This window comes from Chelonia mydas, chromosome 2 (assembly GCF_015237465.2).
Source record: "Chelonia mydas isolate rCheMyd1 chromosome 2, rCheMyd1.pri.v2, whole genome shotgun sequence".
NCBI classification, from domain to species: domain Eukaryota; kingdom Metazoa; phylum Chordata; order Testudines; family Cheloniidae; genus Chelonia; species Chelonia mydas.
The window spans coordinates 260,178,822-260,199,080 of record NC_057850.1 but is presented as its reverse complement, the minus strand read 5'-3'; the positions used below and the strand labels follow the sequence as shown (position 1 = coordinate 260,199,080).

The 20,259-nt window shown below is 48.0% G+C and overlaps 1 protein-coding gene across 1 annotated transcript; it reads left to right on the top strand.

The window, feature by feature from the left end:
- The first annotated feature begins 2,162 nt into the window (after positions 1 to 2,162).
- On the top strand, positions 2,163 to 13,684 carry LOC102945131 (stonustoxin subunit alpha). The gene is made up of 3 exons (XM_043538845.1): positions 2,163 to 2,259; positions 9,888 to 11,602; positions 12,899 to 13,684. Exons 1-3 carry the CDS (start codon positions 2,163 to 2,165, stop codon positions 13,682 to 13,684), a joined length of 2,598 nt encoding a protein of 865 aa, XP_043394780.1.
- Positions 13,685 to 20,259: the final 6,575 nt, after the last annotated feature.

Here is a 20,259-nt window from a genome sequence, read left to right as displayed (position 1 = left end):
GTGTAATGACTCAACCATTCCCTCTATTCAAGCCTAAGTTAATTGTATCCAATTTGCAAATTAATTCCAATTCAGCAGTCTCTCGTTGGAGTCTGTTTTCGAAGTTTTTTTGTTGAAGAATTGCCACTTTTAGATCAGAAATCGAGTGACCAGAGAGATTGAAGTGTTCTCCGACTGGTTTATGAATGAGAACACTTCAATCTCTCTGGTCACTCGATTTCTGATCTAAAAGTGACCCCATTTTTTCAAGGTCTGTGTGTATATAAATCTCCTCACTGTATTTTCCACTTTATGCATCCGATGAAGTGAGCTGTAGCTCACGAAAGCTTATGCTCAAATAAATTGGTTAGTCTCTAAGGTGCCACAAGTCCTCCTTTTCTTTTTGCGAATACAGACTAACACGGCTGCTACTCTGAAACCTGTCAAATACATCAGTAATACAAGTTCATATCTTATATTTCTAACTTCAGATATAAAAATGAGACATGCATACAAATAGGATGAACACATGCAGTAGATTCTAAGCTTTCTAACGATACCATACACGGGGTATTTAGCGTAAAGCATGTTCCAGTTATGTCATATTCATAAGCATATTTCCATAAAGCATATGGAGTGCAACGTCACAACTACAACTGGTCAAAACTTTTCTGACGGACTCAACAGATCAGCACCTGCCACAGGAACGTGTGAGTTTAGTCGAAGGGTCTCCCTCCACCTACTGGGTTGCCGTGTGTGTCTAGGGAATACATTAAAACCACGAGGAGTCTGGTGCCATCTTAAAAACAAACAGATTTATTTGGGCATAATAGATCTGTTAGTCTTTAAGGTGCCACCAGACTCCTCGTTGTTTTTGGGCATACAGACTAACATGGCTACCCCCCTGATACTGGGGAATACATTGTGTTTTAGGGACACCGAAACAGCAGCCCGGGCAGCTGGAACATTTAGATATTTCCAAAACAAAATGTATCAGACTTCTAGTCCCACTACAAATTTCCAGTTTTTGGCTTTTGGTCCTGAGTCAGGACAGAACATTTTTCAAAAACTCAAATTTTTTCATGGGCTGGAAATTCTGTTTCCTGGCCAACTAACAAAACCATCCCAGCTTCCCCCGTGCTACTCACCTACTGGATACGGTGACCATTTCCTGTAGTGTGGGACTGCAGGACTACAGGATTCATTGTGCGAAATGCACAGGCACAGAATTCAATGTATTAAGATTATGACAAATCACCATTAGTGATTTAAACGCTCAGGGTCCAATTCAGTGTTGCCCTGCACCCTGTGTAGTCACTTTCACCAGTGCAAGGTGGGTGTGAAACACGACCATTCTGACTGGCAGCATTTCACACCCACTCTCAGCTCACTTTGCTCTGGTGTCTCCACAGCGTGCAGAGCTGCAGTGAATCAGGTCCCTTGTCCTCACCCTCCAGGCCCTGCTTGTTCTCTTCCCTGCCTACATCTCTCCTCACACTGCCTCCCAGTCCCCTCTTCTTACCGCTTTCTTCGTTCCTAACGGCTTAGATCCTGAGTCTCCCCTGCCTGGTGCCTGCGTCATTTTTGAAACCTGTGGGTTTAAAATGCTACCAGACCAGAGTGGAAGCGTTTCATACTCACTTTGTAGGGGTATCAGTGATGACACCACTGGAAAATCAGGCCATGGTCTCCTACCCCAGTCTGCCTTATCCTGTCCAGCCATCTCCTTCTCTCCCCCTTCAACTTTCTCCTTTAAATCCACTTCTTCCAGCAATCCTGCCCTGGCTGAGTTCACCAACAATTTCCCTTCACTGTTGCCCAGTGCTCTGTATTTACACTAGACAGTGAGATCACTGAAGTCCCCCAGTCATGTCAGTAGCATCAAAATGACACACAGAAGAGTGAAACTAGCCCTTTTGCCAGGCTTCTGCACGGACTAGTTACTGTTGGGAATCAGTTTCTGGGCCCTCAGTACAATGCACCTGAGTGTGTGTCAGGAAATGACACAGAACCATGCTCACAAACTCACACTTCCAGTGTGATGAACCAAACTCTCCTGGTCGGAGAGGTGTGAAGTCCTCAGCCAAGGAGAAGCGTTTGAATCTGCCCCCTGGAGGACTTCATTGTAATGCGAGTTATTTCTTGCAGGTGAGACACAGAGGAAAGTGTTTGGACGTTAAACCATGGCCAGGTCAGCTGACACCATTGAGATGTCGGCTCTGGGCCGCCCTTTCCAGCTGGGGATGCTGTACGACTGCCGCAGTGACGCCCTCATCCCAGGTAATTCCCCCCAGCTGTAACCCCTGAACTCAGGAGTGAGAGGAGGAAAGGGTCACCGTCCGAACCCCTTCATACCTGAGAATGAGCCAAGTGTGCTTTGAGTGGTCTGGTTATGGGTATTATGGAAATGGCCCCGCACATTCCCCAGGGTCCGGGTCTGAAGTAACTGGATGGGGCAGGCAGTACCTGCGTTGGGTTGGTGACCTGCCATTCGTTCTAGGTCATGTAGAACTAAAACATCTCGTGAGCCTGATTAAATTAAACTACCCGCTGCCCACTTGGGAGGGTTTATTTTCTCCTGATCTTTTATCGTGTGGCTGCGCCTTAATATCTCCACTCACCAACCAAGAGACTCTAAACATCCCCTCCCTGGCAGTTAGTAACCTAAGAACATAAGAATGGCCGCACTGGATCAGACCGAAGGTCCACCTAGCCCAGTATCGTGTCTTCTGACAATAGCCGATGCCAGTGCCCCAGAGGGAATGAACAGAACTGGGCAATTATCAAGTGATCCATCCCCTGTCATCCAGTCCCAGCTTCTGGCAGTCAGAGGTTTAGGGACACCCAGAGCATGGGGTTGGATCCTTGACCATCTGCCTAGTAGCCACTGATGGACCTGTCCTCCAGGAACTGATCTAATTCTTTTTTGCACCCAGTTATAACCTGTCTTGGGACGGACTCTTAACTGGTCACCCCCCATCTATCTTGAGGCCACCCCAGTTCCAGTCACCCAACAGCTGCTCTGTGCACAAGGAGGCTAATTTTGGGAGATCACAAATATCTTGGTGGTGTTTGACTCGGATGCCAGGCAGCCACTTTCTCCCTGACTCTTCTCCAGTGCCCAATGTCCCCTGAGGAGCTCTCCCACCCGACGGTGCACCCTATGGGACCTCCAGCAGGGGCGCTGGCTCTGCCCTATGCATTGCCACGTGCCGGCCTCCTCCCCAGTTCATCGCAGGCCGAGCCTTTAGCAGAGCTCCCTTTGGCACGACAGGAGTCACTAGTGCGGCTGAACAAACATCCAGCATCTCCGCTCCCACGTGGAACTGCAGTCCCAGTCTCTGGGCGGCTCCCACTCCACGTGGACCCAAGAGTTGAACTTGACACTTAGGACCGTTCCCTAACTACTGAGTTTCAGCCAGTGCAGAGAACCAGCAGGGCAAGAGAGCAAACTCTTCTCTTCGTGCGCACACAGCATGTCCCTGCTGAAATGCACAACCCGCCTGTTGCTGAACTTGCAAGGTATCTGCACTAATACAGCAGTGATGTAAGGTCCATGCAAAAGGAGGTTTCCCCTTTACCAGGAATGAATTTCTGCTCATTGTGTCATTTCTGGCTACGGTCATGTGGAGTGCTGTGTACAGGAACTTAGAGAACCCGACCTTCAGGATGCGCTTATGGGGAAAGCACAGTCAATGTGGAGGACTGAAGAGAGCCTGAACGTTGCACTCTCTCGGCTCTCTCCCTCTTTATGTTTGATCACTGGACACAGGCTCCAGGGGCCAGATTTTTAAAAGGATGCACCAGGCTTCTGAAAATCCCAGATCACAGAAACCCCCTTGGGAACTGCCAACTGATATGCCAAGACTACTTCTGCCCCTGCTTTCCTGCCCAGTCAGCTTAGGACTTCAGTGCCCTGCCTGGTTTGAGCCAGACCCACTAGCCTGCTGCAAACCCAGACCCAGGTCTGAACCACGTCCCCTAACAGCTGTAGGCTTAACTGAAAGCAGCTTACAGAAGTGTTCCTGTCCTTGATGCTCAGATGCCCAACTCCCAATGGGGTCCAAACCCTGAATAAATCTGTTTTACCCTGTATAAAGCTTATCCAGGGTAAACTCATAGATTGTTCGCCCTCTATAACACTGATAGAGAGAGATGCGCAGCTGTTTGCCCCCTCTCCCTGCAGGTATTAATACCTACTCTAGGTTAATTAATAAGTAAAAAATTGTTTTATTAAATACAGAAAGTGATTTAAGCGGTTACAAGTAGTAACAGACAGAACAAAGTGAATTACCAAGCAAAATAAAATAAGACACGCAAGTCTATGTCTAATCAAACTGAATAGAGATAAAAACCTCACTAGTTCCAGTAAGCTCTCTTTTACAGACTAGTGTCATAGATTCATAGAATATCAGGGTTGGAAGGGACTTCAGGAGGTCATCTAGTCCAACCCCTTGCTCAAAACAGGACCAACCCCAACTAAATCATCCCAGCCAGGGTTTTGTCAAGCCTGACCTTAAAAACTTCTAAGGAAGGAGATTCCACCCATTCCAGTGCTTCACCACCCTCCTAGTGAAAAAGTTTTTCCTAATATCCAACCTAAACCTCCCCCACTTCAACTTGAGACCATTACTCCTTGTTCTGTCATCTGCTACCACTGAGAACAGTCTAGATCCATCCTCTTTCAGGTAGTTGAAAGCAGCTATCAAATCCCCCCTCACTCTTCTCTTCCGCAGACTAAACAATCCCAGTTCCCTCAGCCTCTCCTCATAAGTCATGTGTTCCAGTCCCCTAATCATTTTTGTTGCCCTCCGCTGGACGTTTTCCAATTTTTCCACATCCTTCTTGTAGTGTGGGGCCCAAAACTGGACACACTACTCCAGGTGAGGCCTCACCAATGTCGAATAGAGGGGAACGATCACGTCCCTCGATCTGCTGGTAATGCCCCTACTTATACAGCCCAAAATACCATTGGCCTTCTTGGCAACGAGGGCACACTGTTGACTCATATCCAGCTTCTCATCCACTGTAACCCCTAGGTCCTTTTCTGCAGAACTGCTGCTGAGCCATTCAGTCCCTAGTCTTTCGCGGTGCATGGGATTCTTCCATCCTAAGTGCAGGACTCTGCACTTGTCCTTGTTGAACCTCATCAGATTTCTTTTGGCCCAATCCTCCAATTTGTCTAGGTCCCTCTGTATCCTATCCCTACCCTCCAGCGTATCTACCTCTCCTCCCAGTTTAGTGTCATCTGCAAACTTACTGAGGGTGCAATCCACACCATCCTCCAGATCATTAATGAAGATATTGAACAAAACCGGCCCGAGGACCGACCCTAGGGGCACTCCACTTGATACCGGCTGCCAGCTAGACATGGAGCCATTGATCACTACCCATTGAGCCTGACAATCTAGCCAGCTTTCTATCCACCTTATTGTCCATTCATCCAGCCCATACTTCCTTAACTTTCTGGCAAGAACACTGTGGGAGACTGTGTCAAAACCTTTGCTAATGTCAAGGAACAACATGTCCACTGCTTTCCCCTCATCCACAGAGCCAGTTATCTCGTCATAGAAGGCAATTAGTCAGGCATGACTTGCCTTGGGTGAATCCATGCTGACTGTTCCTGATCACTTTCCTCTCCTCTAAGTGCTTCAGAATTGATTCCTTGAGGAACTGCTCCATGATTTTTCCAGGGACTGAGGTGAGGCTGACTGGCCTGTAGTTCCCAGGATCCTCCTTCTTTCCTTTTTTAAAGATGGGCACTACATTAGCCTTTTTCCAGTCATCTGGGACCTCCCCCAATCGCCATGAGTTTTCAAAGATAATGGTCAATGGCTCTGCAATCACATCCGCCAACTCCTTTAGCACCCTCGGATGCAGCGCATCCGGCCCCATGGACTTGTGCTCGTCCAGCTTTTCTAAATAGTCCCGAACCACTTCTTTCTCCACAGAGGGCTGGTCACCTCCTCCCCATGCCGTGCTGCCCAGTGCAGCAGTCTGGGAGCTGACCTTGTTTGTGAAGACAGAGGCAAAAAAAGCATTGAGTACATTAGCTTTTTCCACATCCTCTGTCACTAGATTGCCTCCCTCATTCAGTAAGGGGCCCACACTTTCCTTGACTTTCTTCTTGTTGCTAACATACCTGAAGAAACCCTTCTTGTTATTCTTAACATCTCTTGCTAGCTGCACCTCCAGGTGTGATTTGGCCTTCCTGATTTCCCTCCTGCATGTCCGAGCAATATTTTTATACTCTTCCCTGGTCATTTGTCCAATCTTCCACTTCTAGTCTGGGTCCAGCAATCACTCACACCCTCTGTAGTTACTGTCCTTTGTTCCAGTTTCTTTCAGGTTTCTTTTGGGGTGGAGAGGCTCTCTCTTTAGCCAGCTGAAGACAAAATGGAGGGGTCTCCCCAGGGTTTAAATAGACTCTCTCTTGTGGGTGGAGATCCCCTCCTCTTTCCTATGCAAAGTCCAGCTACAAAATGGAGTTTTGGAGTCACCTGGGCAAGTCCCATGTCCCTGCATGACTGAGTTCCTTACCAGCCAAGCCACCTTCCTGGGAAAGCGGGAATACCTCATGGGCGCGGATCTGGGCGGGCTAGCGCTGGGGCCGGAGAACAAGGCAGCAGCATGCGGCACTGGCAAAAGGGGGCCGCGTCCGCGGGCTGATGGACACTGAGCCAGGGTTGAGAGAGGTGGGTGGCACTCAAGCCCTGGCAGGGTCCCCTCTTCCCCATGGGCATGCCCCACAGCCTGTGCGCCCCAAGAGCCTGCTGAAGGTGGGGGGAAGCGGGCCCCTCATCCCTCCTGCCCCCCCTCCCCAGGGCATCAGATCCCTCCTACGCCCCCTCCCTTCCTGCCCCCCCCCTCCCCAGGGCCCCCATCCATCCTGCCACCCCCCGTCATTGCCCACCCACCCAAAGCTGGGGCCCACCCCATTTTCCTGTCCTAGCTATGCCACTGGTTTAGCCATCTAAAGACCTTCAAAAATCCGGCCCTACATGTCTTTGCTGACAGCAAATAGCTGCAAATCCCGCTGGCAGACGTGTCTCTCCTTCCCCTCTGTGGCTGGTTCGATTTGCAGAAGTGAGTGGGAGCTGTGCTTTGTACATATGAAGTTCTATAAAACCACTAAAAGCGCTGAAGAAAACTCAGGCCCTGGGCTTCTCAAGTCAGACACCCAAATGAGTGGATGGTTTGTCCTTACTCTCTGTGCCTCAGTTCCTCACCTGTAAAATAGGGATATTAACACCGCTCTGCCTCCCAGGGGTGCTGCGAAGAGAAGCATGTGAATGTTGTTGAAGCACTTGGATATTACGGTGATGGGCACCCAGGAGGAAACAAACAGTTCTGTAGTCAGTGCAGAGTTTGAGAAGTGTCCAGTAACTAAAGCCTGGGGCCACACATTGAAAACCTACCACAAAACAGATTTTTAATCTGAGTTATTTGCTTTCCTGACGTTTGACTGCTTGGCTTTGCAACCTTCACATTCTTAATGTGAAAGGTTTTTAAATTTAAGTTTAGAGATATTGTACTGGAGAAGGAGCTAGTTCAGCGGTTCTCAAACTGTGGGCTGGGACCCCAAAGTGGGGTCGCCAGGGCTGGCTTAGACTTGCTGGGGCCCAGGGCTGAAGCCCTGGGGGCGGGGCTCAGGTTACAAGCCCCTGCCTGGACTTTGGCCCCCCTGTCCGGTGCAGTGTGCCTCGGGCTTTGGCTTTGGCCCCTCCACCCAGGACAGCGGGGCTCAGGCTTTGGTCCCCCCTTCCTGGGGGCATGTAGTAATTTTTATTGTCTTAAGGGGATTGTGGTGCAATGAAGTTTGAGAACCCCTGCGCTAGTACAATCTGTTAGATACTGTCATAAATATAAAGGGAAGGGTAAACCCTTTTAAAATCCCTCCTGGCCAGAGGAAAAATCCTCTCACCTGTAAAGGGTTAAGAAGCTAAAGGTAACCTCGCTGGCACCTGACCAAAATGACCAATAAGGAGACAAGATATTTTCAAAAGCTGGGAAGAGGGAGAACATCAAAGGCTCTGTGTCTGTCTGGGTGAGGCTTTTGCCAGGGACAGAACAGGAATGGAGTCTTAGAACTTTTAGTAAGTAATCTAGCTAGGTATGTGTTAGATTATGATTTCTTTAAATGGCTGAGAAAAGAATTGTGCTGAATAGAATGACTATTTCTGTCTGTGTGTCTTTTTTGTAACTTAAGGTTTTGTCTAGAGGGATTCTCTGTTTTGAATCTAGTTACCCTGTAACGTATCTACCATCCTGATTTTACAGAGGTGATTTCTTTACTTCTATTTACTTCTATTTCTATTAAAAGTCTTCTTGTAAAACAACTGAATGCTTTTTCATTGTTCTCAGATCCAAGGGTATGGGTCTGTGGTCACCTATGCAAATTGGTGAGGATTTTTACCAAACCTTTCCCAGGAAGTGGGGTGCAAGGGTTGGGAGGATTTTGGGGGGAAAGACGTGTCCAAACTACGTTTCCCAGTAAACCCAGTTAGAGTTTGGTGGTGGCAGTGGATATTCCAAGGACAAAGGATAAAATTAATTTGTACCTTGGGGAAGTTTTAACCTAAGCTGGTAAAAGTAAGCTTAGGAGGTTTTCATGCAGGTCCCCACATCTGTACCCTAGAGTTCAGAGTGGGGGAGGAACCTTGACAGATACTTTGGGATCCATGAGGATGATGATACTGATCCAAGAATAAGTGCCCAGTTCAGTGCCTAAACCTCCTTTAAGGCCCCAGCTCAGGAAGGTCCTTGCACATGCATGTGACTTTAAGCCTCACTGAAGTGTTACGACTTGTGCTGTGATTGAATGTGAACATGGTGACCCAGATGGGGATGCATCTTGCAGTCCCCAGCTCCAAAGGAGCCCTTTCTCCTTTAGGCACAGGGTCCTGTTATTTGTGTATCAGACTCTTCCGGACCGTGTATTTTTTGATACCTCATTTTATAAAATAACAAACTTTGGTAGACAGAGCTACCAGAACGTAACTGTTGGTTCCTCGTGCAGGTTCTCTGCTGTCTGAGACACACCACAAAGAGGTGAGAGTTCTAGCACGTGTGTGTATTTCTCTGTGAGTTCATCAGGAAGGGAGAAAGGGATTGGTGATAAACAAAGCTAATGCCAAGTGCATCACATGCCACACAGAGCTAGCTGCCTGCAGAAATCTTACTGCATGTTACAGCAATAGGCAGACAAAAGAAGTGAGAGCGTGGGCATGTCTAGCTACAAACATAACCAAAACTAAGCTCAATTACAAACACAATTTAGTTTACCATAAACTTTTGAAATCTACAGTCAATCTGTGGAACTCCTTGCCAGAGGATGTTGTGAAGCCCAAGACTATAACAGGGTTCAAAAAAGAACTAGATAAATTCATGGAGGATAGATCCCTTAATGGCTGTTAGCCAGGATGGGCAGGGATGGTGTCCCTTGCTGGGAATGAGCAACAGGGAAAGGATCACTTGATGATTCCTTGTTCTGCTCATTCCCTCTGGGGCACCTGGCACTGGCCACTGTCGGAAGACAGGATACTGGGCTCGATGGACCTTTGATCTGACCCAGTATGGCCGTTCTTATAAGTGCATGTACATGTAACAATCTCATTATCAGCTGCTGAAACTGCCCTAGGTGCAGCAGGCTAACATAAAAATGTCATTTTAATCATAACTTTGCATAGTCAGGGTTTGGGCGTTTATGTTAGACTTATCAATGAATGAATGCTAATCTATGTTTATTCTCACACAGACACAGTGGGTGAAGCATGTTACCAGATCAGACACTTTGTTCGGGGACATTCCGCTCTTATTTTAATGTGAGAAAATGTCTGGCAGTTACAGAACAGAAAGGTTTCTTACCCTCTCTGCCACTGACCGTGTGTCTGTCTGTACTATTCTAGGCATCACTTTATGGGACCTGGAGACACTTCAAAATGATGTAGACGCAAAACCACAATCCAAGACTGAATTTCAGATTGTTGCATCTGACACCACTGAAGACAAGGCCTCTGCCCTCAGTGTCACAGCATCGCTGAAGGCCAGTTTCCTGCTTGGCCTGGTGGAAGTGGGTGGATCTGCAGAATATTTAAGTGATACCAAGACATCAAAACATCAAGCCCGTGTTTCTCTCCAGTACTCAACTACAACACAGTTCAAGCAGCTGACTATGAGCCATTTAGGGTACCATAATATCTCCTACCCTGACGTGTTTGACCAAGCCACGGCCACCCACGTGGTCACGGCTGTGCTGTACGGGGCACAGGCTTTCTTTGTCTTTGATCAGGACATTTCTTCATCTGAGAACATACAAGAGATACAGGGAAAACTCCAGGTTATCATTAAAAAGATACCCCAGGTTTCCATCGAAGGGGAAGGAGCTCTCAAAATGGATGACACGGAAAAAAAACAAGCTGAAAAACTTAGTTGTAAGTTTTATGGTGACTTTGCTCTTGAGAACAATCCATCTACTTACCAAGATGCCATGAAAACATACTCCACCCTCCCCAAGCTGCTGGGCGCCCAGGGGGAGAAGGCCGTGCCAGTGAGAGTCTGGCTATACCCGCTGACCAAGCTGGATTCCAGAGCTGCTCGGCTGGTGCGTGAGATCAGCACAGAACTGATCTTTGATGTTCAAACCGCCCTGGAGCAGCTGACAGAATTAGAGATGCGATGTAATGACGCGGGGAAGAATCCAATTGCCTCAACCTTCCCCGAAATCAAGAGGAAAATCCAGCAATTCAAAGATCTGTGTAAGCAACACAGACAGACTTTCCAGAAACAGCTAGCAGGAATCTTACCCTCCATCCGTGGAGGTGGAAAAGAGGAAGGGGCCCTGGTGGACATTTTAACCTACAAAAACCAATCACCGTTCAACACCCAGCAACTCAATGAATTTATGGATAAAAAGGAACGAGAAATGACTTTCATCAATTCCTATCTTTCTGTCCTAGAGGATGTGGAAGTGGTGTCCTCCCGGAATAAACTGGATGAAATAGTACTTGACCCCATGAATGACTTTGTCGTCGCCTTTATGTTCACTTCATTACACGAAGAGGAGCCATATTTATCAGATTTAAAACTCTGCCTTCAGACCCAGTTTATGAAGAATACCCAAGATCCTGCATCAGCCAGTTCTGTCAGCGAGAAATCCAAACTGTGGGTTGAGGACAAAGAGAGAAACCAAAAAGCCCGAAAATCTGCAAAATCCATTTCAGACTTTGCCCGGGTCAATAAATCTCATGGGAAAACTCGATTCATTGTGGCCTCGGTCCCAGATGAGGACAATCCTGGAGCTTCAATTTACCTCTATGAAAATGGAGAGCTGGTCAACGCTAGCTATGAACTTCCATCGAAGCCTCTTTCTCTCCTGACAGATGGAGTCAGACATGACCATGTGCAGCTCACATTTAAACCAGCAGCCTTTGGGAGAAAGGAGATAACCGGCTATCGGGTGGAGCACAGAATGGTAGGGCAGGAGAACTGGACGGCTGTGGATACAAATGATAAACAAGAGACCTTCACAGTAACGGGGCTCCGTGCAAACACCACATACCAGTTCCGATACGCTGCAGTGAGCAAACCAGGGCTCAGCGAGAGCAGCGACGTGAGTGATCCTGTGAAAACTCTTCCCCCTACCAACCCCCCTGGAACGCCAGTAACAGATACTTTAGAATCATCTGCCATCACCCTCACCTGGGAGTGTCCAAATATTATTGGAGATGGAGTTGTTATAAAGGAGTATAAGGTGGAATATAAAAAGCAGGCTGGCTGTACAAATCATAAGGAGAAAGTCAAATGGCTGGAACAAAGGACTGGAGAGAGAACAGAGTTCTGTACCATTGATGGATTGATGCCTCAGACACCCTACAGATTTCGAGTGTCGGTTGTGTGTGCAGATGGGGCTGTGAGCGACCCAAGTGAGGAGATGCTGATTTCAACACCAAAGGGGAAGGTATCAAAGAAGCAGCCAAATCATTCCCTTAAGGAAAGTCCTGTGACAAGAGACAAGCAACCTCCAACATCACCAACAAAATCACAGACAATAACACACAATTTTGTGAAACGAGGGTCTCTGATAACAGAAGGGCCCCTGTCAATTTATACCCTTCCATTAGAGACGACACCATTAGGTCCTAATGCATCTTACATAAAGAACAGGCTGGGAAAGGAAAACCTACAGATCACTAACAAAGTCATTATGGTGCTGGGAGCAACTGGGTCAGGAAAAACTACACTCATCAATGGAATGACCAACTATGTCCTGGGTGTGCAATGGGAAGACGAATTCAGGTTCAGACTAATTCATGAAATTACAAACAGAAGCCAAGCCCAGAGCCAGACATCTGAAGTGACAGCCTACGAGATCAATTGCAAAGAGGACTTACGGGTCCCCTACTCCCTGACTATAATAGACACCCCGGGATTTGGCGACACCAGAGGGATAGATCATGACACAGAGATAACAAGGCAGATCCGAGAGTTTTTCTCCACCCCCGGGGCCATTGATCACATAGACGCCCTCTGCTTTGTAGTTCAGGCCTCACTAGCTCGATTGACACGTGCCCAGAGGTACGTGTTTGACTCCGTGCTCTCTATTTTTGGGAAGGATATAAAAGAGAATATACAAATCCTGATCACCTTCGCGGACGGACAGGCGCCCCCTGTTCTGGAGGCCATTAAGGAGTCTGATGTGCCATGTTCCAAAAATGCTGAGGGCATGCCCATTCATTTCAAATTCAATAACTCTGCTCTGTTTGCGAGCAATGCTGGAGCTGATGAGGGCAGGTGTAATTTCGATGCAATGTTCTGGCAAATGGGAGCCATGAGCATGAAGACATTTTTTGAGTCTCTAGGTAATTTAGAAACAAAAAGTTTAACATTGACAAAGGAAGTTCTCAGAGAGCGGAAGGAGCTGGAGACGGCCGTGCAAGGGCTGCAGCCGCAAATCAAAGCTGGCCTGACAAAGCTAGAAGAGCTAAGACAGACGCAGCGAGCTCTGGAACAGCATCAGGGGGAAATGGAGGCCAATAAAGACTTTGAGTATGAGGTAGGGAAAACAGTGCCAGTGAAACTAGAGGTTATTAAAGATTATTTAACAAACTGTCAGACTTGTCATTACACGTGCCACTATCCCTGTGGCATTGCTGATGACAAACAGAAGAACAGGTGTTCTGCGATGGACAAGTCTGGACGCTGCACTGTTTGCCCAGGTAAATGTCAGTGGAATGTTCACTTCAATCAAAAGTACAGGTGGGATTATAAGGTAGTAAAAGAGAAACAGACCTACACACAACTGAAGGAAAAGTACGAGAAGGCATCGGGTGAGGTGATGACGACTGAGAAGATATTTGAGCAGCTTTTTCTGGACTACACAGAAGTAGAAGATATAGTGCTAGAGCTTATTGAGAGATCATCTCTCAGCCTCCAGCGCCTGCAAGAAATTGCCTTAAAACCAAACCCGCTGTCCACTCCGGACTACATTGACCAGATGGTCATGTCAGAAGAACAGGAAGCAAAGCCTGGGTACCAGGAACGCATACAATCACTGAGTAAAGTGAGAGAAACAGCTGTGATAAAAACCAAGACCGCCAATAACGAGGAATTGCTGCCCGCAGAGTTGGAAATATATAAGAAGCGTAGTCAAAAGCGATCTAGATTTCAACGAATGTTTGATGCAGTAAAACACTTGTTTAAATAATAACGATGATAATATTTAGAGCTTATTACATTTTTCAGGCCTGATTCTCCATTGCATTGCACCTTGTGTTGTCACTTACAGATCTGCATAGTGGGTTCAAATTGTATGTCAACTGCAGCCAGGTCAGAATGGGATCCACTCTGCACACGTGTAAACACCACAAGGTGCAGGGTAAGGGGGAAATCAATCATTTCATCTTTAAATTGATACACAAACAGGAACTTTAAGAAACCTCAACCCAACCTTTAAATCTGAAATTCATATCTGAACCAGAAAGTGGATGCATTTTTTGGCCAAGGCCACAGAGCCAAGTTCATCCTTAGTGAATCTCCACTAAGTTAGGTTTCAGAGTAGCAGCCGTGTTAGTCTGTATTTGCAAAAAGAAAAGGAGGACTTGTGGCACCTTAGAGACTAACTAATTGGTTAGTCTCTAAGGTGCCACAAGTACTCCTTTTCTTTCCACTAAGTTAGAACAAGATCCATTTTCAGTTCTCCACTCGTTCCCAGGATGAGTTCCAGCAGATCAAAGTCTCTTTTAAATGCTTGAAAAATGCAGCACTTCCAACAGCTCCCATAGACGTCAATGGGAATAGCTGTCTCTCCCAACTTGAAAATCAGGCCACTCATTTTAAAACACTAGTCTGGGACTTGGGAGAACTGGGTTCAATTCCCAGCTCTGCAACAGACTCCCTGTGTGACCTTGGGCAAGTTCCTTAGGCCCAGATCCTCAAAGGTATTTAGACTCCTAACTTCCATTGATTTCATGGTGACCATTGATTTCAGTGGAACTTAGGACCCAAATACTTTTGAGGATCTGAGCTTTAGTCTCTCTGTGCCTCAGTTCCCCACCTGTATAACAGAGATAATAGCACTTCTCTGCTTCACAGAAGTGTATTTATCCTCACCACATTAAAAACTGGGTGCTCAGATACTCTGGTGCTTAACTTTAGGCACCTACCTGTTTCAAAATCTTGGCCAATCTCTGTAACACAGATAGGCCCCCCACTTCTGACTTTGATGAGGGTTCCTTTGTTCCCTACAGAGTCCAGGCTTCCCTCTGGATAAAGAAACAGGTTTTTATTTTCAAAAACTGAATGATAAGAGAGAGGTTTCTACGCAGAGGAAAATATTCGTGAACTGTCTTTGATTTAGCAAACCTGAAATATAGTTTGAGAGTTTTTCAGAATCTCAGAATATGTGATGGTCATTCCAGTGCAAGGCTCTGCCCCTCCAAGGCCCTGCTGGTTTCTCCCAATAGGTACCACTTTTTTTTTTAACTACACAGCTGCTCTAGTTCACCTTCTTTTTGGGATTTACCTTCCCTGACACTCCAAATCTTTCCTTATTTTTTGCTGGCTTCCTTTCTCTTGTATCCCATGTCCTCCTGCATTTTGCAGCATGTTCTTTTGTTTTCTCTTTCTCCTTTTTCTCACTTGTTTTCAGTTCCTCATATCTGCTCCCTCCAACTTAGGCGTGGCCCAAAAAGATTTTTTAGGGGCCTCAAAGTTCTCTCCTGCTTCTAGTTCTTCCCTTCCAGCTGCCCCTGCAAAATCACTTCTGCTGCATTTGCATCCGCAGTCTACGTTTCTCCTCCCACCCACTCCCGTACAACTCTTTTGCCCTACTCCAGTCTAGGTCTCCTCTAGGGCCGGATTAACGCAGGGCTTTAGGGGCTGCAGCCCAGGGCCTTAGGCTAAGGGTTTGGCCCACAAAAATAAAGGGCAGGCTGCCTGCATGCCGCGGCCACAAGCCTCACCTGGAAGCGGCCAGCTGCTGGCACTTCTCAGTCTGCGCCCCCTTGGCGGGGGGGAGGCGGCTCCACGTTCTGCCCCCACCCCCAACACCATCCCCACAGCTCCCATTGGCTGGGAAGGGGGAAGGGGGCGGTGCTTGCTGGAACTGGCAATGCATGGAGACACACTGTCCCCCTTCCCTCAGGGACACACACTGACGTGCCAGCAGCTGGCCACTTCCGGGAGTCGTGTGGGGCCATGGCATGCAGGCAGCCTGCCTGAGCCCTGCTGCACCGCCGGCCGGGAGCTGCCTGTGGTAAGCGCCTCCCAGTCAGAGCCTGCACCTTGCACTCCCTCCCACACCCCAACCCCCTGCCCCAGGTCAGAACCCCATCCTGTACCCAAACTCCCTCCCAGACCCCACACCCCCTCCTCCACCCCAACCCCCTGCCCCAGCCTGGAGCTCCCTCCAGCACCCAAACTCCCTCCCAGACCCCACACTCCCTCCCGCACCCCAACCCCCTGCCCCAGCTAAGAACCCCCTCCAGCACCCAAACTCCCTCCCAGACCCCACACCCCCTCCTCCACCCCAACCCCCTGCCCCAGCCTGGAGCTCCCTCCAGCACCCAAACTCCCTCCCAGACCCCACACTCCCTCCCGCACCCCAACCCCCTGCCCCAGGTAAGAACCCCCTCCTGCACCCAAACTCCCTCCCAGACCCCACACCCCCTCCTCCACCCCAACCCCCTGCCCCAGCCTCACAAAATCTAATAGCCCCAGGCCCACAGGAGAGTTAATCCGGCCCTGGTCTCTTCCCTCCACTCCTGGCTTGGCTAGCCTGAAATTCCTTGCAGTGAGGTCTTCCTTAGCCTGACGATGCTCACAGCTCCGCTGCCATTGAGCTGCTGCTGTTGCTGGTCCCTGAGTGCCTCTCAGGTGAGCCATGGCGAGTGAAGGTCCCGTCTGCTCTCCTGCACAGGTGATGAGGGGATGAGTTGCTGCTGCCTTCTGGTGGCACGAAGAAGGTGCTATAGTGTTTGTAAGGTGGCAATGCTAGACCTGGCAGCTGAGAAGGTGAACAGATGTCCAGAGCTTCTCTGGAAACCATGGAGAAAAACCTAGTGTCCTTAGACACTTCAAACCAGGAAGGGCCTGGCAAGCCAGGGCACCCAGATATGTCAGTCCTTCCTGTGCAGATCTGAACAGTGATTAATGTTTTTAATGTTTGCCCCAAAATAATCCCTAGAGCAGATCCTTTAGAAAAATATCCAACCTTGATTTAAAAATTGTCAGTGATGGAGAATCCACCACAACCCTTGGTAAATTGCTCCAGTGGTTAAATATCCTCACCATGAAACATTTACACCTTATTTCCAGTCTGAATTTGTCTCGCTTCAAATTCCAGCCATTGAATGTTAGACCTTTCTCTGCTTGATTGAAAACCTGTTGTCAAACATTTGTTCCCCACGTAGGTACTTACAGACTTTCGTGAAGTCACCCCTTCATCTTCTCTGTTAAACTGAATAGTTCTGAGTGTTGTTGCAGCCGTGATGGTCCCAGGATATAGAGAGACAAGGTGGGGGAGGTGATGTCTTGTACTGGACCAACTTCTGTTGGTGAGAGACGAGCTTTCGAGCTTACACAGAGCTCGTCTTCCGGTCTCTCCAAAGAACGAACAGAGGCAGTGAAAGAAGAGGTCTGTTTCTAACAAACGGCCGGAAGTGTCACTTCACATGTCACGGGACCGGTGCATATGCTGATGATAACGACAAGTGCCATTGTTCGGCTGTGAGCGGTTCTGGAAATTGCAGGGTTTGCCCTGGTAAATGCGTGTGTGGAACACTCGCTTCAACCAGAAGTACAAATTCAGTTGTGAAGTCAGAAAAGAGCCGATGCAGAGCTGCAGGGAAAGTACAAAAAGGCCCTGTGGTGAGGGGGGGACAAGAGAGAAGGGTCTCGAGGGGCTGTGTGAGGAACACGCTGAAGTAGAAGCGACAGTGCTAGAGCTTATTGAGAGACCAACTCTCAGCCTCCAACGCCTGCAAGAAATTGCCTTAAACCCAACCCGCTGCCCACTCCGGACTACACGGACCTGCTGATCATGTCAGAAGAGCAGGAAGTGAAGCCTGGGTACCAGGAACGCATAAAATCGCTGAAGGAGGAGACCGATCAGGCTGTGATGATAACCAAGATTGCCAATAAAGAGGACTTGCTGCCCGCAGAGATGGAAAAGCACAGGGAGCATGAAACACAAGAGACGGGAATTAGGAAAGGAAACAGGCACCTTAAAGAAGGGTGCGATGCGATAGCAAACTGGTGGCCTGGTGGAAAATAGCCTGCAGTGAATCCCCTCACACCTGAAACATGAAAGCCTGTAAAACAAACACACTTTTCAGCTTTTCTTCAGGAATGGGGACTTCTGCTATTTTTACAGTCCAGCTGTATAAATCTTTGGAAAATGGATCTTTATGTCATCGATTTTAAAGCCAGAAGTGCCCATTAGATCAGGGGTTCTCAAACTTTTTTTTTTTTTTTAAACTGGGCCGCCCTTTGAAAATATTTCAGGCTGTGATGACTCCTCCCCCCCACCCCCCCAAAAAGGTGGGACTCATCCCTGCAACCAGCCGGCGCCGCTCTCCGGCCACCCAGCTCCGAAGGCAGCGCTGCCTCCAGCAGCAGCATCGAAGGAAGGGTGGCCTGGTCTGGGACAACCTTCCGAGCAAGGTGCCCAGCCAGCAGCCACCGCTCTCACAGCCTCCCCCACGATAGCCTTGCAACCCCCACCCCCAGTCTGAGAAACGCTGCATTAGATCATCTACTCTGATTTCTGTCTAAGATAGGCAGGAGAATCCCCGCCCAGTATCTCTTGTACTGAGCCCAATAATTCGCATTTGACTAAAACATCTTCCAGAAAGGCACCAGTCTGGACTTGGAGATGTCAAGAGATGGAGACTCCACCACTTCCCTAGGCAGCCTGTTCCCATGGTTAATCACCCTCCCTGTTGAACATTTATGCCTTAATTGTAATGTGAATTGGTCTCACTTTAACTTCCACCCATTGATTCTTTTTCTGCCTTTCTCTGTTCGATTAAAGAGCCTTTAGCACCCCGTATTTTTCCCTGTGAAGGTCCTTATATGCTGCAAACACCTCCCAGTTTTCTTTTTGGTAAACTAAATAGATCAGTCTCCTTAAGTGTCTCACTGTAATAAGGCATTTTCAAAATTCCTTTTGCAAAACCCATGGCTTGGTCTACACTTAAAAGTTATGTCAGCATAGCTCTGTCTAGAGGGCTATGCCAGAAGAGGCTCTGTAGTGTAGACATAGCCTGTGTCGTTTGCTTCAATTATCACATCTCCCTGGAGGGGTACCTGTAAACCAGGGTACCTAGGAGGCTGGAGCTCTGGAAAAAGTGTGTGCTTACACTCCTGGGAGTCTGGAGGAGCCAGTACAGTCCTAGTCTAAGGGCCTATGTCATTGGATTGCCAAGTCTCAGCTCTCAGAAGGGGGCATTAGGCAGAAACCCACAGCTAGAATCAGTGCTTGGACCCTGTTCAGACTCAGGAAGCTTAAAAACCCAGGGGTCCAGTGTGCAGGATCCAAATGAAGAACCTGGTGAGCGTCCAGCAGGGGCAGCTTGACCAGGGCTGTTACAACACCCAAATCCATTTCAGGGTCACAACCTTCCAGGATACAGTCCCCCTTTCTGTCGGTAGGCACTGCATTCTCTGTGCCTAGTAACATAGCTTTGCCTTTGGCTGTACGAAAACACATTTTGTTTGATTGGGCCCAGCTCTCCAAGCAATTCAGATCTCTCTGTACATCTTCCCTGTCCTCAGCATTATGTACCCCTTTGCCAATGTTTGTCATCGGCAGATTTTATCAGCAGTGATTTTATATTTACTTCCAGATCATTGCTAAAAATATTAAATAGTGTCAGGCCTAAAACCAATCCCCTTTGGGACCTCACTAGAAACACCTCTCTTCAATGAAGATTCCACATTGACAACTTGCTTTTGTGGAGCTTGGAGTCTCCCACATCCTGAGTGGGTCTCCTAACCACTGGGCTAAAGGATATAAGGAAGTCTTCCCCATTACCCCTGCTCCCTCCCCTGGCAGTTTTGTGCAGAATGTGGCACATACCTAACTCATTCTCACAAAACATGGCTTAGGCGCCAAGCTGCCTTACTCTAGGAGAGGAGCTCCCAGGTTTGAATTGCTGGCTGAGATAGGGGTCTCCATGCAGCCTGGACTTAGCTGCCTATCTCTGTGAGACAGGCAGGGCTCTTATCAGTGTAGCCAATTAGTTCATTTTATCATTCATTTATTGTGTGCTATGATTAACTCATATGTTATGTCGTGTTCAATCACTGTATTCGAAATAGAGTTCAGTTGTCGGATCACAGAGGTATAAGACTGATAACTATTTAGACGTAATAAATGTGCATTAGGTATATAAGTAAAGCAGGGCTGAAACGCAAGACCTACAGGCTGAGACTTGTAAGATATCAGCTTAGCCATACTAGGCCATAGGCTTAAGAAATGCTTGACGTAAGTACATGATCAAAGAGTGACCCTGTGATGGGTTATCACCCCTGGGATGCAGTCTGGGAGCTGTGAGAACTGCGCCCCTCTAAGACACACAACAGGGTGGGGGACACAGCCAGCCATACACAGGCCTTGTTATCACCCAATACAACAGCCGGTGGCACCACTCACCCAAACTGGGGTATCTCCAATCTCCCAGCTCCACAGCCATGCACACCCCCTTTGGGGTATAAACCCAAAACTGTACTGTCTTGCACTGCACAGAGATCTGAACAAAGTAAGCTCAGAAAGTTCGC

Excerpts from the sequence above, each read along its gene's own strand:
- LOC102945131 (XM_043538845.1), top strand. The coding sequence starts at position 2,163 with ATGGCCAGGTCAGCTGACACCATTGAGATGTCGGCTCTGGGCCGCCCT. Across the intron at positions 2,260-9,887 it reads CAGTGACGCCCTCATCCCAG|GCATCACTTTATGGGACCTG; the intron begins GTAATTCCCCCC and ends GTACTATTCTAG. Across the intron at positions 11,603-12,898 it reads GCAGCGACGTGAGTGATCCT|CTGGAGACGGCCGTGCAAGG; the intron begins GTGAAAACTCTT and ends GAGCGGAAGGAG.